The sequence below is a fragment of the Cuculus canorus genome, chromosome 3 (assembly GCF_017976375.1).
Source record: "Cuculus canorus isolate bCucCan1 chromosome 3, bCucCan1.pri, whole genome shotgun sequence".
NCBI classification, from domain to species: Eukaryota; Metazoa; Chordata; class Aves; order Cuculiformes; family Cuculidae; genus Cuculus; species Cuculus canorus.
The window spans coordinates 8,810,402-8,836,720 of record NC_071403.1 but is presented as its reverse complement, the minus strand read 5'-3'; the positions used below and the strand labels follow the sequence as shown (position 1 = coordinate 8,836,720).

At 42.4% G+C, this 26,319-nt stretch overlaps 1 protein-coding gene across 1 annotated transcript; it reads right to left on the bottom strand.

The window, feature by feature from the left end:
- Positions 1-421: 421 nt before the first annotated feature.
- Positions 422-23,867, bottom strand: LOC104065342 (elongin-A). The gene is made up of 11 exons (XM_054061205.1): positions 23,781-23,867; positions 14,841-14,897; positions 12,887-12,999; positions 11,123-11,822; positions 9,578-9,677; positions 8,597-8,770; positions 7,875-7,972; positions 6,887-7,067; positions 6,249-6,372; positions 2,961-3,070; positions 422-2,822 (listed from the first exon to the last, which is right to left on the bottom strand). Exons 1-11 carry the CDS (start codon positions 23,865-23,867, stop codon positions 2,761-2,763), a joined length of 1,806 nt encoding a protein of 601 aa, XP_053917180.1. The 3' UTR covers positions 422-2,760.
- Between the last annotated feature and the right edge of the window lie 2,452 nt (positions 23,868-26,319).

Genomic DNA, 26,319 nt, shown 5'->3' with positions numbered 1-26,319 from the left:
AACCAAAAGTCTTCCCAATGCATCCACCAGCAGGGGAGTGACCCACCTTAGGTCAATACACACCAATACTACGTATTGTTAGGCAAGCCTGATGCCAGGAACACAGACTTAGCAAGAACTCCTCTCTACTGGAGTAACTGCACAGAGATGGAAGGCAGAAAACCAAAGAATCAGTGTTCTTGTTCAGATTAAAAGTATATGCTTTTGAGGTAAGGTTTGAATTTACCTCCACATGTGCTTTGATCTCTGTCATGAAGCAGTACCAAGCCACAAAATCAGAATTTCTCACAAATGAACTGGGAGATGCATTCCCAGAACACCCGCGACACATTGCAGCCTCAGGTGGGCATTCAGTCTATAGACAACAGCGCATATGAAGTGAAAGAAAAACCCAAACTTAAACTGCATGTAGCACCAACTACTTTATTGTAAAGAGACTTGCTTGTCTACAATATTTTCTAATGTAGAAATAGTCAGGAAAACAATCTGATTCCATGGACACACTCTGCATATCTTTTACCAAGGATACATCTATAGCCTTTGAAATGAGAGAAAGAAGAGAAAATGAAAGCAACTTAAAGTCACATTTGTTCTCCACACAGCTCTGCCATCAATGTCAAGGACAGGAAAACAGTCATCTTCTACTTCAATTAACAATGCAAGTCTAAGAGTTAAAACAACTTTATCCTTCAATCTCCCAAGGCAATGTTTCTGTCATCTATAGCTGCTCTGAACGCTTACAGCTGCGCTCTCTAATGCCAGAGTCCAACAGAAGGCTTAGTTACACTTTTGTCTTTTCTTACATGAAAGGATACCTTCAACAACTACAGCAAATAAAGTGATTGAGCAAAGAGGCAGAATTCTTGACTAATTCATGCTCCGCTGGATAAAAACCTCCACCCAAACTAAACTTCTACCACTGATTAGCATCTACAGGGTGACCAGAGCTGTTTGATGGACAACAGGTGGTATACTGGCCATTCAGCCAGGTTTAAGTCCTGAACAGCTCCTCCCAGAAGCATTCTTTACAGATGTGGATGGCAGACACTGCAGAACCTCTCTTATGAGTCAATGCTTGTTTTGATCCCAGAGACAGAGAAAGCTCTCCACAGATTTTCTAGGTCAACACACCTGTGACCATCTTTCATTCTTTTTCAGTGCAGCGATTATGTATAGAGTAAAACCACACCACAGTAGCACACCTGCCAACTTACAATCTCACTATGAACAGAGCATTCACACAAGTTGTGTGGGTGAACATGTTACCTGGCTGCAAAAGCTATTTTAAAGTAGCAGTAGTTTTGTGATCTACCTGAAAATTTGTAGGATGGTGAGAAAATTCACACAATGGGTATCTTGAGTAAGTGACAGTAATTGGTTTCACGATGACCTTATCCTTACCCTGTCCTTCAGGAGTTCTAAGATGCCAAATCCTACAGAAGCACAAAGGAAGAAACAAGACCTACTTAAAGCCACTGCGTGCAGTCCATAGAAAGAGGGCCTCCATTTGTAAGCCATGCCTTCAAGGCAAAGCCAGACTTAAAATTCATGCAAGTGCACTGATTTAGACAAAGCAACCACAAAGTGGATTCTCATCTCTAAATGCAATTGCACTCATAGACCAACCCCAAAACACAGCAGTGCCTAACTCTTGAACGGGCAGCTATTCAAGACCAAATAGCTCTTTCACTTTGAACATAAAGACTCTTATTTAAGGTTGTGAGCTAAGCCTCTTCACAACAAGCTGAGAACACAGCAGATCAGAGTATAGGACAAGTTTTCTCTCATCTCCAGACTTCAATGGATTATTCTGTGCGAGTTCAAGCTGACCATAGCATCAAAACTGATGACATTTTTGGTTTCCTTCCCTTCTGCTTGTTTCCAAAAGACTATCTCCCACACGAGGACTTAATGCCTTTAGATGGTACAACAAAAGGACAGGTCTGGTTTTAATTATTGTACCAGAAATGTCCCAACTAGACAGAGCTCCTGAATAACACATGATTTTTCATTAACTTGCTCTCATGGCCTGCCCTATTTACCCTGGCAGAATATAAAACCCACTTTAAAAAAAGCAATTTAGACATCACTATCTCCTACGTCTGCTTGAAAGGCACATTGCCCGAGTCAAGTAAAAGGGCTGAAAAGCATGTGGTGTCCTGAGTAAGGATGTTTCACAGCCCACTTCCAGCAAGTCAGAAGTGGAGCTCCAAAAATGTCTTATAGTCTTCTCTTTCTGGAAAAGGAAAAACTAAAACCCAACCATATCATGTTTTCATAAAAAGAAAGGCACATAAGTCTCCCTAGAAAAATTTTCAGTGAAATAAATACACCAAGTTTCCAAAACACTTCTGTAATAGAGACAAAGACCTCTTTGCAGCTGTATCCAAGCACACCTTGTGGCTCTTTCTACGAGATAAATTTAACCTCCACAACATACACCCACAGTTTAAGTGCTTCCATGAAAAGCTTAAGCAAATGTGTACATAAATTGATAAAGACAGCACCTATAACAGTCTATATTAACCGATTTGTCATTACTATGTACTGACCTTATTTCAATTTAGTTTTCCTCATCCATTAATAAGAAAGCAACAGCATGAAAAGGAGTCAGATATTCCAATTTTTGTAGGAAATCATTTGCCCCTTCAAAGTTTCATAATTATTTTAACAAAGGCAAATGCTTACATTGTCATTACTTCAATTAGCTGTAGCATAATATACAGATAGTCACATAAGCTTCCAGTATGCAGCTTCATATTATCGTCGTCCAACTCTGCTCTTGAAGGCTTTCAAAGATTTCCTCATGATTGGTGCAATTTCTTCTTCAACCACAACAAGAAAAAGACCAGTTAGTATTACAGCTCTGAGTGACTTGAAGCTGTATTAGCATAATATTAAACATGAGTAGATTGCAAGTTAAAACAATTATCCCAATAATCTTAGGAAATTTCATTTACTTTTGACAAGCTTCTTTCCATCTTGAGTCATTAGGCTGGCACTTCCACTGTTGCTAGCTGGGATTGGATTTGATGCGTTATTTCTGTCTCTGCCTTCAGGAATCCTTGTTCTTTTAAAAGAAGGAAATAAGAAGTTAGCTTTTGATATGAAACCACCATTTTCTCTGGCTCAGTTTAGAGGAAATAAAACTGACAACAAGCACCTAAGACCTTACATTTCAAAGACTGTACTTCAACAAATCAGCTCCATGGTGCATTTAAGTATCATAGGATAACTCAGGTGAAAACATCAGATGATCATCAAGTCCATTTTCATTCTTGCACAAATTTGATTTAATGCATCTTGTCTTTAAAATCAAATTATCAGAATTTGAGAGAGATCCAAATGTTTAGCAATACCATTGTAGTGCATAATGCCCCGTGTTCTACTTTCCTCTGTGTTTATTTTTCCTCTTTGAACACAGCTGAACTACTAACTAGCTCTCTGCCAGAAAATGAGAGCAACATTACACAAGTTGTTTTTTTTGTTTGTTTGTTTTTAAAATAGGAATTTCTAGGAAAAGGCATAATAACTAGCCCTAAATACTAGGTTGGGATCCTCAATCGACACAACAAAGGCTGAGGCAGTCACAGACACAGAGTTGATGCCTACTGCTAAAGACAGTTAAACCAACACGGCATTGAAGCGTCAGCATATCACCAATCTGGGCAGCCTTGTACGCCTCAGAGCCAGTCTGATGTCTGCTGCCACTTATCGAGTACTGCTGCACCCTAGGCTGCAAACAACAGCCTGCTAGGGATCTGTACGTCTGCCGTAGGACCTTTTTAGCTCCTGCAAAAACAGCTTCTTAAGTGAAGATCTCAGATGTGCAAGTTCTACTACCAGAAAAACCAACAGCTTTTCAGAGGACACGGTCAAAGCAATAAAATTAAACTCATTGTGTCTAAACAAACTCGTTACTCAATACAGCAAAGCAATGACCCTCTTGCAGCTTCTCCCTCACAACAGTCCTTCCTAATTTATCATGCCTCAGAGAAAAACACATGCAGGGCCTGGGGTATATCATGCAGTTACTGGTCCAGAGATTACTGGAGCAGAAAGGACATTTACGCTAATGAAGTACCTAAACTGGAAAGTTGGTGTGTCACAATACAGACATAACCACCCAGAAAGCAACTGAAAGCAAAAGCGTAACTCAAGTGCCTTAAGCTACTGCCTTGGTCGGGGAAACTTTTCACTGAAAACAGCAGTAGTATGGGGAGAAGCTTCCTAATTTAATCACCTCATCATGCAACTATTAAACCATCATATCTGCTGTTTTACAAGCTGATTTTAAGAAGTACCTACAACTCAGGCTGCCGTTCCTGCCCCATACCACCAAATCGTGAGCAGGAAGTCGAGGCTGCTCAACTAAGTCAAGCTCCTGAAACTCATAAGACACTTTTCCATGTTCTTGCAGGGTTCCCACCCTCCCCATTAATAAACATCCAAGTCAGTTCAGTCATCCTGTTCACATGCCTGAGACTGAACAGTTACTCAGCACAGCTGCATGCACTGCAGCATCAGAACAGAAACAAGTTAAAATGACTCTCCTGACATGTTCAACCATACTAAGTCAATCTTGCTACACATTTGCCACAACTTAAGTTTTATCGTTCCTGTTCTCAGGTATGTGTCACTATCCACTCACAAATATGTGAGTGGGGAAGGACTTTGTTAAAAGGCGTGTGCTGATAGGATTAGGGGGAATGGCTAAAAATTGGAGGGAGAAGATTTAGATAAGACATTAAGAGGAAATTCTTCACAATGAGGGTGCTGAGGCACTGGCACAGGTTGCCCAGGAAAGTTGTGGCTGCTCCATCCCTGGAGGTGTTCAAGGCCAGGTTGGATGGGGCCTTGGGCAGCCTGATCCAGTGGGATGTCCCTGTCCATGGAACGGGGGTTGGAACTAGATGATATTTAAGCTCTCTTCCAACTCAAACCACTCTATGATTCTATTTGTCAATCTGCATAACTCTTCCCTAATTCATATTAATGACAAATATTCCACCTGCCACATGTCCATTTGAGTAGCAGAGTGGTTATGCCAACATGGGAATAACTGCAGGCAATGGGGACAAGGGAGGGCAGCATCCTCACCAACAGCCACAGCAGAACAAGTGACCACACAGCTTAAGATACTGACCTTCAGGCAGTTTGAATACTCTCCACAGCTTTTATGGTCCAGTTGCTGGCACGTGGACTATAAGCCCACATGGCACTTCTGAATCAAACTGCTGATTTTTCTTTCAGACAAGAACAGTTACTCAAACAAAAATAAGCAGTAGTCTGTCTCAACACAGTTGAGAAAGGAAGAAGAGTTTTAGAGTTAATGTAAAACTTCTTTAGAAAGCCATTAAAGGATGCACACAGGAACTGATATTTATGGAGAACAGTAGCCAGTAGTGGCACAAACTACCAACTAGTCTACATCAATTCCACACAGAAGAATTGCAGGCTTTTCCTCCAGGCTTTTAGTGTCCCTGACTAGGAGGTTTACGATTGAGATCTATGACTTTGGGCTTCCATTTTAGACCACACTGATGTTACAGCTGGTTCATCTCGTCTGCAGCCACCTCTTGGCTACAAGGGAGTTCATTAGGCTGGCAGGAATGGTAGGAAAAACATCACGTCTCAACTTTGGTTCTCACGGTTGTTGAGCTACTCTGGACTAAGATGTCACAAAGAGGATTTGGCTTTGTACTGTACAAAAGAAACATTTGAGAAATCCTAGTTTTATGTTCCTCCAGCGATTAGTGTTGGCTACTGCTACAGACTGCGCCAGATACTCTTTTAAAAGCTGCCAAAGCAGAAACGCATAATCAAGAGTATTAAAAGTTGTGGAGATTCACTGTGGTCAGCTATATCATTCTGGACAGTTGACTGGTATTTTATGAAAGCAAGGGAACACATGAGGCTACTGGGCAGGTTTATAAGCACAAAACATCAACACTGGAATCGCCCCAGAATGTCAAGTGGTATTAATGTAATCTGGAGAAAAAGAGTGTCCATTCACTCTCTAGCTAGGAGGGTGAATTCACCACTGGCACTTTGGAGAAATGTGTGACGACAGTGCATACATAGTAAAGGAGCACGTAAGACTTAAAAGGCAAGTTGGTTTCTAGCTACTAGCTGTTTTAAAAAAGGAAAGTAAATAGAGAGCTATTTATAACTTAAAGCACTCTGCCAGCAAGCTTTTGTACTGACAAAAGACATCTAAACGCCAAAGTGTTGTACAGAACACTTACTTGCACTTCTCTATTGGATGAAGTTGGGTGACAGATCCTGCTGTCCCATGGATTTCTTGCTGTCGGCGAATGTTCCTGGGTGGTTTCGCTGCATTGGTCATATAAGCCATTTTTACTTGCCGGCCTAATATGGAAGCAAGAAACAAAAGCGGGGGGAAAAAAAAAGTCATATCCTCTATATTCAGCACTCAGTTGATAATATGTTTGTATGGCAATTTCTAGGTTTAAAATGGGGAAAACAAGTAATTCAGAAAAGTAGAATCTGGTACCAAAGTAGTAACTGAATCATGGCAAACAGCATACAGACTGCATACAGCATTTCTTAACATTAACCTTGGTATCTGTACTTACATTTGTACTTCACAAGGTTCTTAGAATCCTCACACTCTAACCAGTAAGGTAAGATTTATTTACTGTATGCTGCAAGTATTAAGCATTAATGCATTGTATTATTGCATGAATTCATTTTTTAGTAACTTGTAAACTAAAAGGAACAGTGTTCTCTCTTGACGTCTTCTCCTAGAGATAGCACAGTAGTGCTCAGTGCAAATAAATCACTAAACTCTACACAGTAAGTTTCAAGAACAGCAGAAGAGACGGGGTTTTGTCAGTGGAAAAGCTAACCATGTATATTTTACCTTTTGGTTTCTCAGACTGAGCTGAAAGAATACTTTTTGTAAGCATCTTCAGTTTTTCTTCTCTCTGATTGAAGAGCCTCAAGTACATCTCACGCCAAGACTCATATTCCAGGAGGCTCTCATTTTTAAAATCTCTCTGGCAATGTTTCTTCCACAAGTGGTCAGACTCTTCTGTAAATGTCTAGTTACAACACACGATATCTTACATCAAAGATGGAAAAATAACACTTTCAAGACTACCTGTTAGCTGAGCCTGTAGACAAAGCCCAATCCCCCAGTGGAGAAAGGCGCAGAACAAAACCCACCACATGTGCTCCCGCAGGAAATCCCAACACGAAGCACGGCAATCCCACGCAGAGGAGGTAACTTCAGCCTAGAAATCACATGCTTCCAGCAGTAGAGCTCTATATTTAACGAGCTATGCCTACACGTGAGATTTGTGTTTGCAGCACAGGCTCAGGCCACATCAGCCCTCAACGTTGGGCACGCAGAGAAATGGCCAACTCACACTACAAAGTGCTACGCTCAGAACCCCAATGTCCAAATGCATCGCGGAGCTGAAGTTCTAACACTGTAGATAAGAAATCTACCATACACATGAAACCTCACCCCAAATACTTCTTGATCAGTATGTTTTGCAGCTCTAGGTTTGCAACTGAAAACAGGTGGTTCTATCATGACTTTCCCAGTTCTTTCAGTGGTAAATATCGTGGTCTTGGGATTTTGTTTCTTATTTTTTGGAACAGAAACTTTTTTACACACACACTGGCTTTCATGTAATCATCAGTAATAATTCTCCACAATGCTTTAAATCCTGACACTTGAGAAAGCGAGGCTTGATAATGACAGCTGAATTCAGAGAAATAAGTATGGAAGACAGAGAACCAGTGTAGCCCACGGAGAATCATTATCAAAAGTGTAAATGGAAGGCAGAAACAGACACCTCGTGTCCACCATGGTTCCCTGAATTTAACAAGGTAGAATTTACCGGATTATATTCCTCTATTCGAAACAACTGCTCTGGTGTGCAACGTGTTAGCACAGGCTCAAGAATTTCAAAGGGCACACCTCCTACTTCATGTAGCGCTACAAAAAAGGATAGTACTTTCAGTATCTCATTTATTTTACTCAAAGGGTGAGACCACTCAAACAGTTTAAGAATAAAAATACAAATTACTTTCAGCAAGCACTAACAGGACACATGTTTTGAAGTCAGGCTATGAAAATACTTATAAATTGGGAGTTCCATGCTGACTGGCAGTTATATTTGACAATGGAGAAGGCACCTTTAAATAGGTATTGCCTCGTCACTTCCCTCCCAGCCTAGGCAAGGGAATAAACAATGTCTTGATCACTCATTCTAATTTATTTAAAAAAATATCTTTGAAGGGAAAAAAAAAAAATAAGGAGGCTTCTTATAATTTATAGGACAATATTTTAACTGAAATTGCAACTTTAAAAAAAATAAGCTTTTAAATAAGCTTTTAAAAATTACATTTTGCAACTTTAAAAAAATAAGCTTTTAAATAAGCTTTTAAAAATTACATTTTATCACAGCCATAAAAATCCATTTTAAGCATCCTTCAACATGTTTGGAGTCACCACTTCTAGGGAGTGGCAATATCTTTTAGTAGGCCTGTTTGGGGCATAAAAAAGGAAATTCAATACACCTGCAGGCACAGCCTGCTACAAAATGCTTAAAATACTCACAATCAATATTATTTTGAAGCACGCGGATGCAGTGTTCATACAGCGTAAGCATCTTTGAAAGACTGGGTGGTTTGGAGCCAGAATAAACTTGCATTTTAGAGTTCAGCCTCCGTCCTGTGAATTGACCCGTCTCACTGACTTGCTGGGGTGCTTCTACAACAGGTGCTACAGAAACTACAAACAAGACATCAGGAAAGGTTTCCTTTACCTCCTGACATTCCACAATGCTTTAAACATTCAGGTTTGAGAGAAATACAGCCGGTAGAATACATGTATTTATTTTTTCTTGAAATGTAAAGTTACTGCATTGCAGTTTTGGGTCCCTGCAGGTATTATATGTTGCAGAAATCCATTCATCATCATCTAACACCAATACAGCATGTACATTGCACGCGAGCCGCACCAGCTCAAGCCAGCGTTACATTATTTAGCTCAGGAACGCACGATCCGTATCCACCTCTAGATTACCCTGTTATCAGTCTGCTGCACCGGATTGATCTTCCTGACTTATCCTGGACAAGCCAGAAGCAGCAATAGCAGTGATGTTTCAAGACCAGAGTGACACGAAACCACTAAAACCTCGCAAGAGCTGCTAGGAGAACTACTGGCACTTTGTGTCACCTACTTCTAAAGATGCTAGCAAGTTTTTATGCTGAAGCCACACCTAGTGCTTCCTATATTTGTTTTCTCTATGATAATTTCTACTACAGCTTTGCCTGCTATAAGGCAGAGGAGTAAAGACAAACAGAGCCTGTAGAACTACCACCTGATCTGTGCTTCTTCTACACCTGTGATAACTTTCTGCAGCATTTCTTTATCTAGCAAGCCATAAGAGAGAAGCCTTTATAACTCCCTTCGGCTTCAACACGATTTCTACAGATGAAAAATAATGCAGATTATTAGGAAAAGGGATAAACATCCCTACACAGAGCTGTAAAAACATACAGTATTTCACATTTATCAGCCTTGCACACTACTTGCCTTTGAAGTCTGCAGCATATGGGGGAGAAGAGATTGAGATGCCCGTTAGAAATTTAGGCAGTGGAGTGTTAAGAAGATCTTGGAGCGATGCCATCTTGGCCTGTGCACAGTCAAGGAAACAGTTTCAACATTACAAATTTGTGTTTACCTCTACGAAAACAAAAAAACCCACCCCCTTCGGCAAGCCCAAAGTTAACTAGGATAACTACCATTACTGTTCCTCTGCACTAACATTTTCTCAGTGAATTACTTTTCAGTGTACCCTTTCGTATTCTACTTACGAGACTATACCACAAAATGAACTTAGTGGGATATCTGCAATCAGTGCATCAAAAGAGATTAAAGAACAGAGTACATGTGTTCAGCTAACAGATAAGTGAGTGGCTTTCACATAAATCACTACTGAGGTTAGAGGTGTGCAGTGAAGGAGACAAAACTGCAAGATGACAAAACCACAATTAAAAGTTTAAAGGCAAACTAAATGCCTTCTCAGAAGATAAAAAATAGCTTTATACCCGGTCCTATCAAATCTCCTATATTGTGCTGCATATGCCATTTAGCCTGAATGTTGTGGGTTTTTTTTTTGGTTTTTTTTTTTTTTACAGACAATCCCCTAAAGAGGGATTTAAAGATGCAGCACTCCAGGTTCCTACAACTGCTTGGCATTATGTGCCACATCTAAATTCAGACTTGTGTCCTCCAACTATAAGCAAGGTACTTACAGCCCAAGAGTTGCACCTCTCTGAACTTCATTTCAGTATCTTAAATAACCTTTCATGACTGCTTGAACATCCAAGATTTCTCCTCAAACAGTTTATGCTCAACTATCATACGCAAGACTCTACATTAATATTTCTCCATTTCGGACAGAAGATACCACATTCAGATTGCAATCTTTCACAATTAACAAAGCCTGAAGCTTTCACATTGCACTAAAGATTGAACAGACTTCCAATTCCCAGTGCACAAAAGGGCTTCATTTAAAAGGTCTAATTAATATGCACGTTTAGATCTACTTTGGCACAGAGGAGCTACTTTAGCTTCTCCCATTTCAAGGGAACAGGATAGCTTGCATTATGAACATATGTAAGCTATTTTTATATGAAGTATTGTGGTTTACTTCAATGTCTTAATTCCACTGCAGACCCCTTAGCATTCACTATTAAAGAACCACAGCACTTGACAAATGACTGTGCCATACGCAGACAGATGCTACAGACACAAACCAGGCTGGTCAAGAATGGAAGAAGGGGACATGTTTCCAAAGGTAAGTACCTTTGTAGGTAAAAAAGTATATCAGTTATGTTGTCTCAAAGACTATTGCCATACTGGAAATTATTCTAAATACCTAAGTCAACTGCAAACTGCCAGTACGCAATAAACAATTCTTTTATTGCAATTAATGGCAACCACAACATAGCTGATGTGCCACAGCCAGGCAATCTTTTGCTTAAAACACAGCTGAATTTCACTGAAAATAAAGAGTCCAAAGAACGTATTCATCTGCAGTTCATTTGCTATTACCTCAAATGTGCAGTGCATTACCTTTTTATTGGGAGTTTCTGACTGATCAGTCTCACATTTTTTCACTTCTTCCTCTCCTTCTTTTGCTTGAGAAAATTCTGAAGTCTTTTGTGGTAATGAACTGTTGTTCTGTTTACTGCACTTCTTTGGCCGTTCACCTGCAGAACAAGCTTTCCTCTTTCTTTTTTTGGTAACCTGATCATAATTAAGGTAAGATTCAAAAGACATTGTAGGGGGCTCAAATTCTTCACCACTAGACAACTCAGCTTTGTTTTTTATAAAAAGTTTTTGATTTGGCTTCTTCACATGCTTAGGATTTCTCTGTTTGGAAGCATTCTTACTAGGCTTTTCCTTCACAGGTGATAAGTCTTTATTGGCTACAGAGGAATGCTGCTTTTTAGAAACTTTCCTGCTGTCTGTGGAGGTCCTCTCTTCAAAGCCACTTTCTTCACCTTGAGGACTGGTATCCTGGGAAGCATGCATAGAACTCCTGCTGCGACGTTCTTTACCATCACATTCTCTTTGACACTCAGAAATTGTACTTTGGCACTTTTCATTACAAGTATGCTGCTTATTCAGCTTTTTAGAAATAGGGACGCTACTGGAACTTCTGGAAGCCAGTACAGATGCTCTGGACCTCTCTGAAGGTCTCGTCTCAAGAACAGACAACTTTGTGTCATCTTTCTCTTTTTCAGTATTTTGTTTCCTTCCTCTGTGATCACTGCAACACAAAAAAAAAATAATCACATCCGACGCTACCACTGATGTTAAATTCCTGAACAATCAATATTTTACCTACGTTAGTAACACTAAAAGCATTAAATCACACCATGCGTCATAATTTGACAAGACTCAGAACTGTGCTCCACTGTGCTCTTATTCTTCCATTAGCAGTACAGAAGCAGCTCTTGGGTCCATTACCACTAAATACCAGAACAAGAACTGACAGCAAGACAAATGAGGAGTAGATACACAACCATCAGTAGGAAAACACACCTAAATGATATTTGCTTATAACAAGTTGGATACCACTTTTACACAGGCTTCCTTACATGCTTGATAACACAAACATGGTACTTGAAATAACTAGGAGACAATTTATAACATGCTTTGTGAAAGAGATTACAACAGGTCAGCCTTTATGCTTTGCTTATCACGGCTTCTAGTACTTCACTTGCCAATTGTTTGGACAACTTCAGACTTATAATGCACTATTTTGTCCATCTTAAACTTTGACTTTCTCAGCTCAACTGCATCAAATTGTTGGAGGTCTGCAAAACATCCAAATCACAGTCCAAAGCCTGGCCAGGGCAGTGGAAGCCACTTCATTCTGAGAAGAAATCACACCTCTTCAGTATCAGAAGTCCTTCTCAGTCCACAAGAGTATTACAAGAAAGCCCCCTACACAATTAAGTCACTGGAGAACTGCCTCACTTAACCACCACTCTGGGAAGAAAGAGCAAGTTTCCCACTTCCCTGAAAGCAGTGCCCGTCACTGGCTTAGTCCTGCTCGCACCAGCAACTAAGAATTCATGACAGTCAAAAAAATGCAGTTGAAGTCTTTGAGCGCTGGCTGGCTCACTGATATTGTTGCTCCCATTTGTTTTCTGGTATTTTATAAAAGAAAGACTAACGTCTTCTGTGCTAATTATGCATTTGTCCTAATGCATCTCTTTCATTCCAAACAGAAATAAAAGGTTAGGAAAGAATTAACCTTTCCAAGCTGTATTTTAATAAAGGTATACAACATTACAATTAAGTTGTTTTCTAAAAGTTCACACCTACCTTTTGTTGTCTGGAGGAATAAGTTTTTTCCACTGTTTTACCAGGGTTTTAGCTACACTCCCAGCCATAGCATGTTTCCTAAAACTGTTCACAGTTTTGCCTATGCCAGTTTCCTGTTGAAGACAGCGCATGAAAGATGGGTAGAATAAATCACAAATATCATCCCAAATACAAATAAAGCCTCTCTACAACTGCTACAAACAGCATTAGCCTAGTAGTCACAGAAGTCTTACGGTAGCTAGAGAAATAATAAATGCACTCTATTTTTCAAACAGAAGTGAAGAAAAGGTAAATATTTACAACCAAATATAGGGAACAAAATGCAGTCTTAATTCATAAAACTAAGAAGTTATTTTCTTCTATTAAACTCGGGTGTTTCAGGAATTTCACTTGGCAGGAATGCTTACACCCACAAAATGCATACTGTCCCAGTGAATTAGATTAATCTGTTCAAATTCCCCTTAGGCTTATGCAAGTAGACTTTAATATGTTAGAGAGCACTTATACGGATTTACTGTAATCCAAAATGCATCTCACCCAGGATCAGTATGGGGCAGAGGAGCAGAGTTCATATGACTAAACTCAGTCTCAATTTCAGCCACGGAAAAAACCCACCCTTGACATTTAAAACCTGTCATTTTCTGTTTTCCCCTCAGTACAATCATTTTCATGCTACCACTGTGTCTTCAAATCTTGCTCGAGGGAATCTGATGTTGTTTAAGCACAACTATCTTGCAGACTTTAAACATATATAAGTATCACAGTTGATCTTTTTAATCCTGTACTATCAATAAGCATCTCTGATTCACTGTCACTTTTAAGATAGATATAAAACTTGGAATTAATTAGGTTAGCAGCCGTTAATGCTCTTGCTAACTACCTAAATGATACTTCAGTGAAGTATCTGAGCAAGACGACGCGTCTTATTCCCCCAAAGTCAGTGCATGCCCTGGAAAGGGCTTCCTTAATTTCACTTTAAGGAGATTTAGCTATTATATAATTTTAGCAATACTAGTTCGGTACGTCAGCATATGCAAATTGATGCAAGAAATTTGGTGGGATTATTTTTAACATATTTGAAGAATATAAATAGCTTTAGGAAATACGTGAAGCCCTCAGCTGCAAGACAGCTCTTTCCTCTATTTGACTGAAGGCTTCCATCATTCTCATATTATAAAACATGCAAGTCTGCTGGGAGCATTCAAATAAAACAGTTTCTGCAGACAATTAAGCTAACTGTAATGAGATTATTTTGTTTTCCAATAAAAATACATTAATGTTGTGGTATACCAGTAGAAGTCTATCTTTGTTTAGGCAGGCAAGTGTCTTTGCCTGAATAGGCCAGACAAATAACTTAATTACTGTATTCTTCTCCTTCTCTTCAAAAAGCCACTCTAGAAAACCCACATTTTTCTTCTTCTTGAAATACAGACACATTGCTCTAAATAACCAGAAGCTTCCTAGACCAGTGTGAGAATTTCAAATATTAAATTTAATAGGATGCAGCTCAGGTAAGGGTACAAGTCACAAGTATCCTCACTCTGTAACTTGGGATGCCTGCTCTTTAAACGCAAGAAACTAACCTTGGGCTGCTATAAAAGACAGATTCAGACAACTTACCTAAAGAATGGTTCGCTCCTGTCTGTCTTAGGCACTGACTTGAAAGCAGTTTTACAGTGAGAAGAAACAAACCCTGAGTAGCAAAGTGTTCTCTATATGCTCAGATTGCTGCTCAGTACTATCACTGTTGACATAATACTGCATTTGTGAAGTTGTATGCCCAGCTTCCAAGCAGGCTTTTGGAAAAGGCTCCGTGGTTCCTTGTACAGAGCTCTAAATAAATAATGATTAAGAGTAAAAATCACAATATTCAACCATGTTCACTGCTTCTACGATTGCAAACCTGTGGCATTTACACAGTAATTCACCAAGGAATGTATTATTGGTCACTTACCACTAGAATATCCAGTGATATATCCAGATCTTGTAGTATCTGAAGTGTTTTTATAATCTGAAAGGAAACATAAGACTTTTTTTAAACAAATATTCATAAATTCTATTCTGTTTCTCATCCTCACTCACATCTTCAATCAAAAAAATACTCAATAGCGTTAAGAGGAATACCCAGTACTTCACTCCTTTACTGCACATCAGGGCTGTGCTTGAAGTCTGTGCTGTGAATCAGTACAGTTCCGCCAATCTCCCAGTTTCAGTAATTCCAGTAGGTATAAATTTACCACTACAGATTAATACAGTAGTATAGGCTACACGTTTATGGCCACACCGCTCACATAGCAGCGACCCTCGTTTGTCACAAAACCAACAGAGAAGCTGCATTACCCAGAACCACCAAGCAAGGTGGTGCTAAGTCTCCCATGAGATCTCCCACTGCACAGTACTACTCCTTTATTAACCTGCGTCAAGAAAGGACAATCACGCTGGTAAGAGCTCAGCTTGCAAAAAAAGAAATAAGGTTTTGAAAACATCACTGCAATCTGTACATTAACAAAACGAGCTCAAGCTAGAGCAGCTGCTTTGTCTCACATGGCAAAGTGTACACCTGTTATAATATTCAATATTCCCAGCAAAGCAGGAAAGAATTTTTCAAATACTAAATGGCTCATCTTCCTATGAGAAGGGCTTTAATGTTCCAAAAGTGCCGTTTATAAGCAGAGCATATATTTCTTTGGCAATGACGATACGGCACCCCAGAGTCTTGCAGCTGACCATGCACAAGCAATTTGCCTTTTTTTTCCCACAAGCTTTCACAAAGCTAAATTATGTATATCGTAGAATCATAGAATGGGTCGGGTTGGGAGGGACCTTAAAGATCATCCAGTTCCAACCCCCCTGCCTTGGGCAGGGACACCTTCCCCCAGACCAGGCTGCTCAAAGCCCCATCCAACCTGGCCTTGAACACCTCCAGGGATGGGGCAGCCACAACTTCTCTAGGCAACCTCTGCCAGAGCCTCACCACCCTCATCATGAAGAATTCCATCCTAATATCTAATCTAAATCTTGCCCCTTCCAATTTAAAGCCATTCAATAGCAGAATTAATGTGCAACTGAATTAACAGCATATCTTAACGCCTTCACAAAGCTTGGAATACTTAATCAAATCTTTCAGATCACCGTCGCTTCTAAATGAAGATGCTTTCATCAGGCTGCAAAGAGAACGGAGACTTTGAGTATCTCCTCTGAATGAGTTTTACACTAATTTAATTCTAAATGAAGTGGCAGGAATGCAAAACAGACTACCCAGAAACATTTTAACTATAATAACAGCTATGGTAATATAAATATTGAAATGTCATTTGTCATATCATATATCGCTTCTAACATGATGCTGCAGGAGGTAGAGGAGGTACTACAGCAAGTGAGTAGCAACCTTGAAGAAACAATTTGCAAATAGCATGGGAGGGAGGAAATATTTTTCCCTACTGTTGTTCTAAGTTTCCTATAACACAATACAGGAGAAATCCTTCACAGCCTGAGCAAACATGAGAAAAGCCCTAACAGTGATGCGTACACCTAGGATCAGAGGCAAAAAAATCAACTTTTCCCCAGAAAGTTCTGCTAACGACAAAATGGCAGGACACCTACAAAAAAGGCTTCCTGACAAAAATTTTGGAATCGGTATGAAAGCCATGGAAGTTGTGATTATCTCCTGTTTAAGGATAAGACAGTCCCCGAGCCAGGAAGTTGAGTCAACAATATAGGCAATGAAGTTAAAAACAATTTGCATCTCAAGAGAACTACTCTTCCATCAAGGACAATACAACTCAAATGTTAAAACTTCTTTCCAGGCACCTCACAGGTATAGGCCACATATTTTGTGAGCTAAAGACTTTTCCTAAATAATCCCCATTGGGAAGTGTGTTGCCAAGATGCTTAAGTAAAACAAATAATTGCTCACAACGCTACTCAAAATCACTAGAAACTATGTTATTGTGCCAGGTTAGGTAATTCTCTTATTAAAAATATATCTCCATTCACTGAATTTATTTTGTAATCAAAAGGACACAACCCATTGCTGAGGGGATACGTTGTGCTTTGTAGGATGACTAAATACTCAAGCAGTGCAAACTACTGGGAATAAATACCGTAGCCCAAAGACAATCCAATACACAAAAATATTAAAGTTGCTTTCATCAAGCTGCAAGGAGAATGGAGGGTTTGAGTGTTCCCTTTTGATGGGTTTTGCACTAAGTTAATTCATAAAGCTGAGTTCATTTCCGAAGTACATATTCAGGAAGCAGGCAGTTACTATTCATACAACTTCAAAACAACAGCAGCCACACATGTACAACACGAGCAAAGGAGATGGCTCCATTTGCCTTGTAAATGCCATGTTTACGTTGTCCATGGCCAACATAAACAGCAGCATCCAGCCTGCCGGTGGGAATCACCCATGCCTGAGCCCCTGGTATTTATAACCAAACTTAAGAGACAATCAGGATATAAGCAAATGGAATTTGTGGCAAACACCAGTCAGTAACAGCAGAGAAACTTCGTATTTATCCTGTTTGCTGGAGAGTTTTGATTGCTCTATTGAAGACCAAGAGTGGCTGTTTGCTTTTTAAAGCACAAATACCAAGCTCCAATACCTATCAGACTTCCCTGAAGACCACAGAAAGGTATATTGTGAAACATAAGACATGGTAAAGCCTGTCACTGAAAACTAAAGCTCGTTAGTAACAAACTTTGGTGTCATTATATCTACATGGCAGATCATTATATATATTACCTAAAATAGGGCCAAAAGATTAAGTTATTTACCTGAAGTCTATTCCAAGTAGGCTTTCAAAACCAGTGACGACTGACTGCTGAGATGTCTTGCTATATCTTCTACTATATCTTTGCATTTAGACAAAAGCAAAGGTGACAATAGGAACAAGAGTGAGCTAAAGATGAAAGGGAGGAGGGAAAGCACACAGGCATTCAGAAAGCAGAGGGCACAGGTCATGAACAATGGGTAAGAAGAATGCGAGCAAACAAAACTTTCCAGAGTCAAAATTGAAAGTAGAATGATGATAACAACAGATCCGAGGTGCACCAAGTTCAGTCTCTTCCCATGGCACCAGTGCTGCTCCAGCCTCCCTTTTATGAGTCTTGTACAGTTGCCTCACTTCTCCTAGATAAGCCTAGACCCTCAGGAAGGTTGGGTCTCACTAACAGGTCCCCAGGCCGTCTGTGGTGAAGGGACTAACTCAAGCTTTCACCACAATAACTCCTTCAGCATTCCCTCCTTCCCCCTCTTTCTCACTCACTGGCTGCATTTCTCTCTCAAAGGGCTCCTTATGATTATTCAGCCTGTTCTCTTCCATAACGCAGCCCATGAGGTTTCACCAATGGGTAAATCCACACCAAGTCCCCAACTCCTGGTTGAGCTAGACAGCTCATTTGAAAGAGCACCAGGACTTTGAAAACAACTCATCAGAAAAAAAGCAATGCATTCCAAAGTGAGTCATTCCTATGTCCTCAGCAAAATGAGTTTCCCTAAAATAAGTCTAGTTTTGTGTTCAGCTACTGAATCTCATGTTCTCTTTCCACTAAATCATAGAATCGGTTTGGGTTGGAAGGGACCTTAAAGCCCATCCAGTTCCAAACCCCCTGCCATGAGCAGGGACATCCCACTGGCTCAGGCTGCCCAAGGCCCATCCAACCTGGCCTTGAACACCTCCAGGGATGGGGCAGCCATAGCTTCCCTGGGCAACCTGTGCCAGGGCCTCACCACTCTGATCGTAAAGAATTTCCTCCTTATGTTTAGTCCAAATCCGCCCCTCTCCAGTTTATACCCATTGTCCCTCGTCCTATTAACACAAGCCTTTGCAAAGAGTCCCCCCCTTTTCTGTAGCCCCTTTCAGGTACTGGAAGGTCACTATAAAGCCTTCCAGGTCTTCTCCAGGCTGAACAACCCCAAGTCTCTCAGCCTGTCCTTGTATGGGTGGTGCTCCGGCCCCCCAAATCTTCCTTTTAGCCTCCTCTGGGCCCGTTCCAACAGCTCCAACAGGAATCTTCTTCCAAACATCTTAAACACCACAGAAGTATAAAGACTAAACACACACATTAGCTTGGTTCTTTCAGTAAGTTACACCAGCCAGAGCCATTCTCTGGCTGTCTTACTGTCTTTCCAACTTTGGCAGTGTCATTTTTAAAAACAGTCCCCAGAACAGGACATATTCCTGTAATTGTTCCTCTAATACTATATAGCACTAATAACATAACCCTGCTAAGCTACCCAAAGATAGCATTTATTCCATAAGCCACTGCATTGTACTGCAATTTCATGCTCAACTGGTAATACATCAGAGCTCCAAATCATTTTCTGAGTCAATGCTTTCCAAAATACAGTCTCCTCTCTCTGAGTGACCTATATTCATAGCTCCTAGCTGTGATTTTCCACTGAGCCATGTTAAAACGAGTGTTGTTCAAACGAACATAGCCTAGCACATGATAAAAGTTGGTTTCTAGAAGTCTCTCCGCTCGACACAAACCACTTCAGTACTTGCAGTATTTCCCTACAACGCTCATAGTCTTCTAAATTAAGAAAGATTTGAGTAGCATCATGTCAAGAACAGATGCATGATCACCTCCCATTCCAAAACAAAACCACCACGAACCCACAACCAAAATCACAAACATTGTTTTCTGATGAGGTCTGGCCCTTATTTCTGGTGAGGGCAACTGAAATCCATTTTATGTACATCATCAGGTCCATAATATTGCTGCTGTAATCAGCATCCTGCAGAAGCAAGTCAAATGCCTTAAGAGACTTGCATATAGTTATGACAGTGTCAGCTGAATACAATCTGAGATAAATTCAGCAGCACATATCTACATAAAGTCTCGTTGAGTGGCATGGATCATAGCATCATACTTTAATTCTACAGTAATTACTACTTAAAAGCAATGTGATGCAGCTGCTCAACACATTCTTTCACGATCAGTGTCGACAAAGACCATTTAATTTCCCTGGATAAACAATAGCACAGTATTTTTTCCTATCCTGCTGAAATTCCCCGGTACCTTGAGCATCATTCAGTACCTAAACCATTAGTTCTGTTCATTATTTGGTCAATTTTTTGAAAGCTCACTGGGGTAGCTATCAAATTTTGCACATTAAGAAGCTTTTGATACGAACAATCAGTGTTCTGCATCTTCAGTAGTCACTATCAGATCAAAGTATTTAGCAATCACTAAAAAGTGCCAAGACAAATATTATTCTCAAGTAGGGAACAGAAATATTTGACATCAACATTTACCTACATACATGTCTAATATTGATTTACTATTCTTTCCACGCATGCCTAAAACTTTCCTCTCTGCCTTTATAGAGGATAAACACATCTTCTATTACTAGATACCTTTTATTAGCAGTACATTTCATGACTGCCGATTCACATCTATCCGTTTTTCACTTCCCCTACCACTTCTTAGCCCCTGTTAATTGTAACTACTTCTATTCCACTAGACAGTTTTACCAGAGACAGCAGAAGTGCTGCAGCACCACCATTTGTCTCATTTTATGCAGCACCTACTTGCAGTTATCTGCTAGGGCTATTCATATTTTTCACGTTTTGAAACATATTGTTTGGGCATCATTTAAGAATTAACTACCTCTAGAATTGTTTCTCTCTTTTCCCTTTCAATCTCTTGTTCTGAATAGCATATCAACACCAAACCCAACAATTAAAAATTCAAAGACTGTACTATCTGATCCCTTCTGTAGCAAAAGAAGAAATTCTAGGTTCATTGAACTGCAAATTAAAACATCTGAAGAAGTACCTGCAGAGATATTTGCATTCTGGATAGGTATAGTCTACAGTACCGGCACTCAGGTAGAGAAATCATTATTAAGAAAAATCAGCATTTCCCATATATGCACAGACACACACTTTTTAAACACCCTGTAGATATAATTAGCAACTAAGCTTTTCAAGTTCATTATCTACAAAACCTTGATGCAGGTTGAATTTTATTGCCTCCAAATACTTCCACAAACTTGTATCAAGTTTTAACGTCTTAGAAATCCCTCACGGCAAACGCGTTCTGTACTTGCAAACCAAATTCAACTCTCCAGAAAAGAAAAAACAACCACACTTTGGAATGCACTGTCTTCAATCAAATGTGATTTATCTCTTTGTAAACCAAACTGGGCACAGACTGCTCCGTTTCCATTTCCTTTAGACACTAGGCTGTTGCTTGAAGGGCAGAGGGTGTCTTCATCCTTCCTTCTCCCCGGAGCCTGTGCTTATCTCTCTGTTTGCCCCTCACAACCTCAAGAGTGTCAAACACAGCTCTGTAGGTTGCTCTGATCCACCTCCCCCTCCCGTGTCTGCTTGCTTCAAGTATTCCTTATCTAGTCCTTGCAGCTACCAAGCAGCTCCGCTACCCTACAGAGGTGGTTTATTTTCTCTCTGAGATAAGAACAGCTTTATTATTCTTGCACCAGGAATAACAGCAGCGCAAGGTGTGACAGCTCCTATTCCTCTCGCTGCCCACCGCTAAAACGAAGTGGAAACACCTACTTCACCGACAAAAGCTCTTACGGACACGGACACCAGCTGATGAGCTTTGACCTTCTGGCCAGGCTGACAAGACTTCACATGACCAGCGCTACCTGTTAGATGGGACATGACAGACAGATAGCTCTTGTTGTCCTTCTCTTCGTCACCCGACCACATGCAGAGCCTCCGGGACACTCGGAAATCTTCAGCTCACCTGGGAAACAACTCTGTGGGACCTGACCACTGCCCAGCCCTCCACCAACCCCTCCTCATCATGACAAGGGAGGGAAACAACCGTAGAATCACTTTAGATTGGAAAACACCTTTGAGATAGAGTCCAACCATATCTGTCCACTACTTAATCATTTCCCCAGGCACCTCATCTAACTGTCTTTTAAACACCTGTAGGGATGAAGACTCCACCACCTCCCTGGGCAGCCTCTGCCAGCACTCAATAACCCTTTCAGTGAAGACATTTTTCCTCACGTCCAATCTGACCCTCCCCTGGTGCAACTTAAGGACATTTCGTCCTGTCCTATCACCTGCCACTTGGGAGAAGAGACCAACGCCTCCTCTCTACAACCTCCTTTCAGGCAGTTGTAGACAGTGATAAGGTCTCAACTCAGTCTCCACCTATAGGTTGCACGCTTACTCCTAAGCACCGCACACCTACACCTGCAGGTTGTACACCTACTCTTAAATGTTGCATGCCTACACCTATGGCTTGTACACCTATTCCTATGGCCTGCACACCTGCAGGTTGCACACCTACATCTGCAGCTTGCACACCTACACCTGACTGCTGGACTCCTGCACCTATGGGTTGCACACCTACTCCTAAGGGCTGCACACCTACACCTACGGCTTGCACGCCTACATCTAAGCACTGCAAGCCTACAGCTGTGACTTGCACACTTACTCCTAAGGGCTGCACGCCTACACCTGCAGGTTCCACACCTACCTCAAAGCACTGCACGCTTACTCCTAAGCACTGCATACCTAGTCCTATGGCTTGCATACCTAGTCCTAATGGCTGCACACCTACACCTATGGCTCACAAACTTACTCCTAAGTACTGCATGTCTACACCTATGGCTTGCATACCTAATCCTAGAGGGCTGCATGCCTACATCAAGGAGTTGCACACCTACACTTAAGTGCAACACTCCTACATCTATGGCTTGCACACCTACACCTGCATGTTGCACATCTGCTCCTAAGCACTGCACTCCTACACCTATGACCTGCATGCTTACTCCTAAAGGCAGCACACCTACACCTATGGCTTGCACACCTACTGCTAAGCACTGCACGTCTACATCTATGGGATGCATGCCTACACCTATGGGTTGCATGCTTACTCCTAAGCACTGTATGCCTTTGCCTGCAGGTTGCACACCTACTTCTAACACTACACTCCTGCTCCTATAGCCTGCACACCTACTCCTAACACTGCACTGCCACTGCTATGGCTTGCACAGCTACACCTATAGGTTGCATCCCTACAGCTCGCACACCTCCACCCAAGCACAGCACACCTACAGCTTGCACACCTACTCCTAAGCACTGCACACCTACACCTGCATGTTGCACAACTGCTGCTAAGCACTGCATTCCTACACCTCTGGCTTGCACTCCTACTCCTATGGCCTGCATGCTTACTCCTAAAGGCTGCATGCCTACACCTATGGCTTGCACACCTACTGCTCAGCACTGCACACCTACACCTACAGGTTGCATCCTTACTCCTAAGCACTACATGCCTTCGCCTGCAGGTTGCACACCTATTCCTTACACTACACTCCTATAGCCTGTACACCTACTCCTAATACTGCACTGCTACACCTATGGCTTGCACACCTACTCCTATGGCTTGCATGCCTACACCTATGGCCTGCGTGCTTACTTCGAAAGGCTGCACGCCTACACGTATGGGATACATGCCTACACCTACGGGTTGCTTACCTGCACCTATGGGTTGCACGCCTACTCCTAAGGCACCGCATGCCTTCACCTGCAGGTTGCACACCTACTCCTTACACTACACTCCTGCTCCTATAGCCTGCACACCTACTCCTTACACTACACTCCTGCTCCTACAGCCTGCACACCTACTCCTAACACTATACTCCTGCTCCTATAGCCTGCACTCCTACTCCTAACACTGCACTCCTACTCCTAACACTGCACTCCTACTCCTAACACTGCACTCCTACTGCTGTGGCTTGCACAGCTACACCTATAGGCTGCACCCCTACAGCTCGCACACCTCCGCCCAAGCAGAGCGCCCCTACAGCTTGCACACCGACTCCCAAGCGCTGCACGTTGCACAGCTGCTCCTCTGTGTCCCCGCCCCCCCCGAGCGCTGCAGCCCCTCCCCGTACCTCGCGGGGGTCCCTGGCGCTCCGCAGCCGCTCGTGCAGCTCCCGCGCGTCCCGCGCGCGCCTGTCGCGGCCCCGCCCCCCCGCCATGGCCCCGCACCGCCCCCGCCCCCCCGGTTTTGTAGCCTGAGGCGGGGGCGGAGCCTCTGCCCATGAAGCGGATAAGCGCGCTGAGGGGCCTTTGAGGCAGCAAACAGTCGCTTAAGGGCTGAGCAACGCCAGGCGGTGATCTCCGTCAGTCCTGTGCGGCGAGACCAGAGCTGGGGCAGAGCAGATGTCCCACTCGCATCCACATAGATAAATGTTCCCAGAAATCTTATGCATGCTCTATTCCTTTCCAAGGGCTCATGTGAATCACAGAATCACCAGGTTGGAAAGGACCCACTAGATCATTGAGTCCAACCATTCCTAACACTCCCTAAACCGTGTCCCTAAGCACTTCATCCACCCGTTCCTTAAACACCTTCAGGGAAGGCGACTCCACCCCCTCCCTGGGCGGCCTGTTCCAGTGCCCGATGACTCTTCCTGTGAAGAATTTTTTTCTGATATCCAACCTGAACCTCCCCTGGCGGAGCTTCAGGCCATTCCCTCTTGTCCTGTCCCCTGTCACTTGGGAGAAGAGCCCAGCTCCCTCCTCTCCACAACTTCCTTTCAGGTAGTTGTAGAGAGTAATAAGGTCTCCCCTCAGCCTCCTCTTCTCCAGGCTAAACAACCCCAGCTCTCTCAGCCGCTCCTCGTAAGACTTGTTCTCCAGCCCCCTCACCAGCTTCGTTGCTCTTCTAATGTTACGATGAATGTCACAGCAGCCAAATCTCTTGCGAAGGTGGAGCTTTTGGAGGCAGCTCTGCCTGACCTGGCGTTTTAGATGGGGAGAGGCTGCAAACAGGTGATGATAGAAGAAGAGACATCTGTTCAGCACAGATCACACTGAACAAAACATCATCATCTCCAAAGACTGTACAGTGTCTGGAAAAAAGACTTTGAAAAAACACTCTATAGAAACTCATGCTATCAGAGGGACGTTCTGTCCAACTTCCAAAAAGTACAGGTATGTGGATGAACTTAGCTCTGCTTTAGCTTCAATCAAAATATTCCACTTTTTGTAATAGTAACTATTTCTTGTTCTCCGATCATCCTTGTAGCCTCCTCTGGACCCGTTCCAACAGCTCCATCTCCTTCTTATGTTGAGGATTCCAGAACTGGACACAGGACTCCGGATGAGGTCTCCCAAGAGAGGAACAGAGGGGCAGAATCCCCTCCCTCACCCTGCTGGCCACGCTGCTTTGGATGCAGCCCAGGACATGGTTGGCCTTCTGGGCGCTGAGCGCACATTGCCGGCTCATGTTGAGCTTCTCAACCCACACCACCTCCAAGTCCTTCTCTGCAGGGCTGCTCTCAATCACATCTTCCCCCATTGTGTACTGAAATTTGGGATCACCCTGACCCAGGTGCACTTGGCTTTGTTGAACCTTATCAGGTTCTTGCAGCCCCACTTCTCCAGCTTGTCCAGGTCCCTCTGGATGGCATCCCATCCTTCTGGCATGACGACTCCATCATTCAGCTTGGTGTCAACTGCAAACTTGCAGCTGAGGGTGCACTCAATCTCACTATCTGTATCATCGATGGAAATATTAAACAGAGGATGTTTCTTTGCAAGCCCTGCTGGCAGCTCAAGCCCCAGCCTGAGCTCTGCTCTCTTCTCCTGCCTCGTGAAGGCAAGCGCAGCCAACAGGTTCTGACCCAAAGTGGCTTTTCTCAGCTGGACTGTGTGCCGGCAGCTGCAGCTAACCTGGTTGCTTCTACAAAGCTGTCAGCAGTAATAAAGAATACATGCTTTTCTTTGTTCTGCCTCTTTAGACTATGTTTAAATTCACAGTGCGTTACTGAGCAAGCACAGCTATAATTGAAGTCAGCCCCTGGAGGTGAGTCAGAGGGGGAGCATCGGTCTGCTCCAAAAACACTGTGGCTGGAACTCTGACTCTTCAAGAGCAGCAGGGTAGCTCCATCAGAACAGCCCTGCCAGCCTTGGCAGAAGCTGTGCAAGGTCTCTGCCCCTGGGGTGCATCTAGTGGCAAATGGGGCACCGTCAGCATTGGCTTCATTTGCACGTGTTTATGCAAATATATTCAGTTACCTGCAGTTAATGACAAGGTCTGTGGCTTTTCTGCTGCTTGCGCCTGGCTGAAAAGCTGTTTCACAGGTGTAAGAACAACGACACGGGTAGGGGTAGCCTGGCAAAGCCCGTAGAGATGTGACTGGCACCTACAGGCATGATCCTGCAGCCCTAAGCTGCAGGTGAAGACTGCGCTCAGGCTGAAAAAGCCATCCTTTTCTTTCATTAGCCTGATGGATAATGCTTTGGGGTTTTTTGAGTGGGACAGAGTGCTTTTAGGCCATGCAACTTTCAGCATGGCTCCTCTGTAGCTTACCCAAGGTCGCAAGAAACATAGGGCCATCAGTTTTTTGGTGCTGCGTGAAATGTGTGGCTGAAAGAAGATCCCTGCCATGGAGCTTGCTGGGGCTAAGCATGCGTTTGAAAGAC

Excerpts from the sequence above, each read along its gene's own strand:
- LOC104065342 (XM_054061205.1), bottom strand. The coding sequence starts at position 23,867 with ATGGCGGGGGGGCGGGGCCGCGACAGGCGCGCGCGGGACGCGCGGGAG. Across the intron at positions 9,678-11,122 it reads CAGAAACTCCCAATAAAAAG|GCCAAGATGGCATCGCTCCA; the intron begins GTAATGCACTGC and ends GACTGTGCACAG. Across the intron at positions 7,068-7,874 it reads GAATAGAGGAATATAATCCG|ACATTTACAGAAGAGTCTGA; the intron begins GTAAATTCTACC and ends TGTTGTAACTAG.